The sequence below is a fragment of the Alosa alosa genome, chromosome 23 (assembly GCF_017589495.1).
Source record: "Alosa alosa isolate M-15738 ecotype Scorff River chromosome 23, AALO_Geno_1.1, whole genome shotgun sequence".
Classification (NCBI taxonomy): domain Eukaryota; kingdom Metazoa; phylum Chordata; class Actinopteri; order Clupeiformes; family Clupeidae; genus Alosa; species Alosa alosa.
Genome location: NC_063211.1, coordinates 21,780,216 through 21,784,032, shown reverse-complemented (window position 1 = coordinate 21,784,032; position 3,817 = coordinate 21,780,216). Strand labels below are relative to the sequence as shown.

At 38.3% G+C, this 3,817-nt stretch overlaps 1 protein-coding gene across 1 annotated transcript; it reads right to left on the bottom strand.

The window, feature by feature from the left end:
• Positions 1 to 611: 611 nt before the first annotated feature.
• dbi (diazepam binding inhibitor (GABA receptor modulator, acyl-CoA binding protein)) lies at positions 612 to 2,955 on the bottom strand. Its single transcript, XM_048234636.1, has 4 exons — positions 2,858 to 2,955; positions 2,355 to 2,472; positions 1,719 to 1,781; positions 612 to 1,618 (listed from the first exon to the last, which is right to left on the bottom strand). The coding sequence occupies exons 1-4, from the start codon at positions 2,864 to 2,866 to the stop codon at positions 1,539 to 1,541; spliced, it is 270 nt and encodes an 89-aa protein (XP_048090593.1). The 5' UTR covers positions 2,867 to 2,955; the 3' UTR covers positions 612 to 1,538.
• Between the last annotated feature and the right edge of the window lie 862 nt (positions 2,956 to 3,817).

The window sequence follows — 3,817 nt, the reverse complement described above, 5'->3', positions numbered from 1 at the left end:
TACAGCTCCATATACCTCCATGCATTCTGCACTCGTGGACGAGCGCCCTCATGTGGAACTACAGAAGGAACTGCATCCAGTTCAGAAACCGGAAGTTTTCCGAGAGTGGCAGTTCTCCCCTTATTAGACATTCTCTGGCAAAATCTAGCCCCAGTTCCCGACCTCTGACTCACACATTACGTGACGTGAATGACGCGGAATGATTATGTTTTCACTCGGAAAAAGGTTTTTCCGAAGCCCATGAACGCTAGGTACGCTAGGCCTTATGATAGTCATCTCCAGTGTCATCACTTGGATTACCCTTTGGTATATTTAATAGTCAGTCACTGGTTTGAGTATGTGCCACCAGACACACTTTGGGAAGATTAAGCAGTGGCAAAAAAACAACCTACATGAAGCACCAGCAAATGCAACTTTGGAGTGTTCATGAAAGACCTTTGTGAATTAAGAAACTAAACAGCAAAATGGCTAGAGTCCTCCAGGTCAAACCGCTTCATTAAAAACAAAAAATAATCCAGACACTAGCTCTTGATTGATAATGATGATATATCATGCATTGCTGCTTTCAAATAGATGCAAGATACTGCTTAGAAAGTGCACTGAAGAAATTATTGGAGAACCAGTCTTTTATTGCCTACAAATTCAGACATCTTCGCACCCACTTTCACAAAGTGAAATTTTGCCAAGAGACAGAGCCATGAATTTTATTCTAACTATTTCAATATTACATAAATCACATTTTCTAGGTATCACATTTTGTTCGATGGCATTTTGTTAATTGTTTTTAAGTACAGCTTAAGTATTAGCAACAATAAAAAAAAAAAAAAAAAAAATAGCATGTTTGTGATTGTATAGGCCTATTGCTTACACTATTGATTATTATTTTCTAAAAGGTGAGACTCTCAGGCACTGAATGTTGACATGTTGGAATGTATAAAAATGTCAAAGCAGAGCTCTTACTTAGTGTCATCTCACTGATGTAATACAAAAGAGAAATCACATGGGGACACTCACAATTTGCCTGTTTTTTTGCCCCATTTTTTCATTCCTCAGTTTAGGCACTATACGAAACCTACGTTGTTGATAGCGCAAGTCATTCAGAAAAATGTGCATGCTGTTAAACAATGGGGTTTTGTGACCGTTCTGTGACCAGAATAAACTGATGTTGTGGTGGAACAATGTGGCTTCTCTTTTAGACTACCGTTAGAGCCCTCTTGACTAACCAAGTTAAGTTCTTTCGCAATGTCAAAGTAAGCCAGCATTAAAAACATACAGATGCACAATACACACATTGATGCACAAAACAAAGTAAAGCACCAATGTATCCGATTTTAGACTGGCATTGTGATAACTTCATGATTACAAATAAACTGATAGATACCGGTAAATTGCAATTGCTATTTTAGTCTGAATTATCAGAATCTACATGGCTACCTGAGGAGTCTTGTGTTTTTGAAATGCAAGACTTCTTCAATAAAATCTAGCCCTTGATGTGGCGCACCGGAGGGACCATGGTGGCGTAGGCGGACAGCTTTCATTCATTCGGCCAACCCATACTTGGTCTTCATCTCCTCTACCAAGGCAATGTAGGCCTTCATAGCATCTTCTTTGCTCATCCCTGTAAATCAAAGGAGCAGCATAGCCAATACAGGAAATCACTCTAATTCATTAACATAATGCAATTAATACCAACGCATTACTCCAAAGTAAGTATTAACCTTTCTTGGTTTCCCAGGCATCCCATTTAGACTTCCCTGCGAAGTCTAACATTCCTGGACGGCCTGTAATAATGATCAAACAGGTTATGTCCACATAAAGTCAATCAGATAAGGCATTTCTGGCATTCTAGTGGTAAGAACAGACTATGACGCCAGATCAGTGCATCATTGTGTAAGATTTCAATACAATCTAAGAAATACAACCAGCCTAGAAAACACAGAATCTCTTAAGACAATATTCGCTATAATATAAACTGTGTTCGTTTAAATCAACACTGTAACCGCGTCTTGAAATGTATCACACCAACCAACTTCTGATCGTATTTAGTATCCTATAACTTTGCAGTGACCCAATACTGGAATGCATCCAATCGCGTCGCTACTCCCCTTGGTAAGAATAGGCAACCTATGCCCTAGTTTTTGCATTGCGAAAGAGGGTCATTAGACTGAAATCGAATTGGCCTTATTCTGATAATGACTTTGTATATTTTAAAGGTTAAATGTTCATATTTCCCATTAAAGTTGATAATAACAATCTCACTCGACACGTTTACCACGACCCCCGCTGACAGAAGAATCCAACAACGATCATGTACGGGCTCATGCAAAATGCTCTCTCATGTCATGCAAACTTACTTGTGTTCACATCCCCCACTGTGGCTTGCTTGTACAATGAATAGATCTGCAGAAGTTCGCTATTGTCAGGCTGTGTTTTCAGCTTCTTCACCAGCTCCGCGGCCTGATTGAAATCTTCCTAGTAGATCATACAACAAAAAAATGTAATAGCATTCTGCGTATACAAATGTGTTAGTCGAATAAGTTAACGTAAGCTACACTGGCGATTTATTAAAGCTATTCATATTGTTTTGCATAATTTTTACATAATTGGCGGTCTAATAATCTGTTAGATACTGTAAATGACAGTGGACGAAACGTTATCTAGCTGAGATCATGCATGCTAGGCCTAACTAACGTTCTCATTCTCAGACCGGTAACGTTTACGTTATTCGACTACATAAAGCTTTATAATATTGTGTTGAACTTAGATCTACAATAAATTATACGCCAAATTAGTAGCTACACTGTCCTAAATGAGACCTAACGTCAAACAAATCAGGTTATTTGCAGATGTGACTCACTTGAGACATGTTGCCGTGTCCAACGCTTCTTTCAAAACCACATGCAAGGAATCAGGAAGTGGCAATAAATGCAAATGGGAGGGGAGAAGGAAGTGCAATGGGTGAAGTACCGCAGACCAACCACTCGAGGGCAGGAGATACTAACTTTATTTTTCACGATTGACACGAACGAATACTATGATGTGAATTAGGCAAGCATAAATCAGAAACTTCACAAGCATTGTTTGAATGGTAAAGTGCAAAGACTAGGAAAGCATATCATTGTTATGTAGATTTTTTTTTTTACAAATCATATACATTAATAGCAGAAACATTCAATTCAATAGTATACAATAGTAAATCATATGTAATCAAAGCATTTCATGTCTGCACCAAAGACGTAAGAAATATAACAGCAGGTAAGCCCTAGAAGTAGGCAAATTTACAAAAGCTTCACTTTGATTGGAACAGATAGTGCAGGAACAGGTTTGGCATTGCGTTAGGCTAACAGTTTAACAGTAAACTATTCATCATTTAAATCCAAGGACATATTTCAAAACTAAATGTAACTGACTAGTAGACTGGCCTACTGGAGTTTCCCCAACAACTGTCCCAGATAAATCACCATGCCAACCAGGGATGTAGTGGTAAAATAAGAGGTGGGTAAACTATGATTTCTGTGATCACAGTGAGGTGGACTGCGCCATGGCATGCGGTATCAGATTTTTTAAAAAGGCATTCAGAACATATTTGTTGATGGTGGAGGTTATAGTCCAATGTTTATAACAATACCAGTGGTTTTAAATGGTTCCTAGAGTGTACATATTGTGAATGCAGATAATGCAGTGTAATTTTTGAATGTTAAAAGTTGCAATTGGTGAATAAACTCTTTTGAGAGCTGGATAAACTCTATTTCTGAAATTTCAGAGGTGGATAAACTGTTTACTTGCGTTTAGCCTCCACTACATCCCTGATATGGTT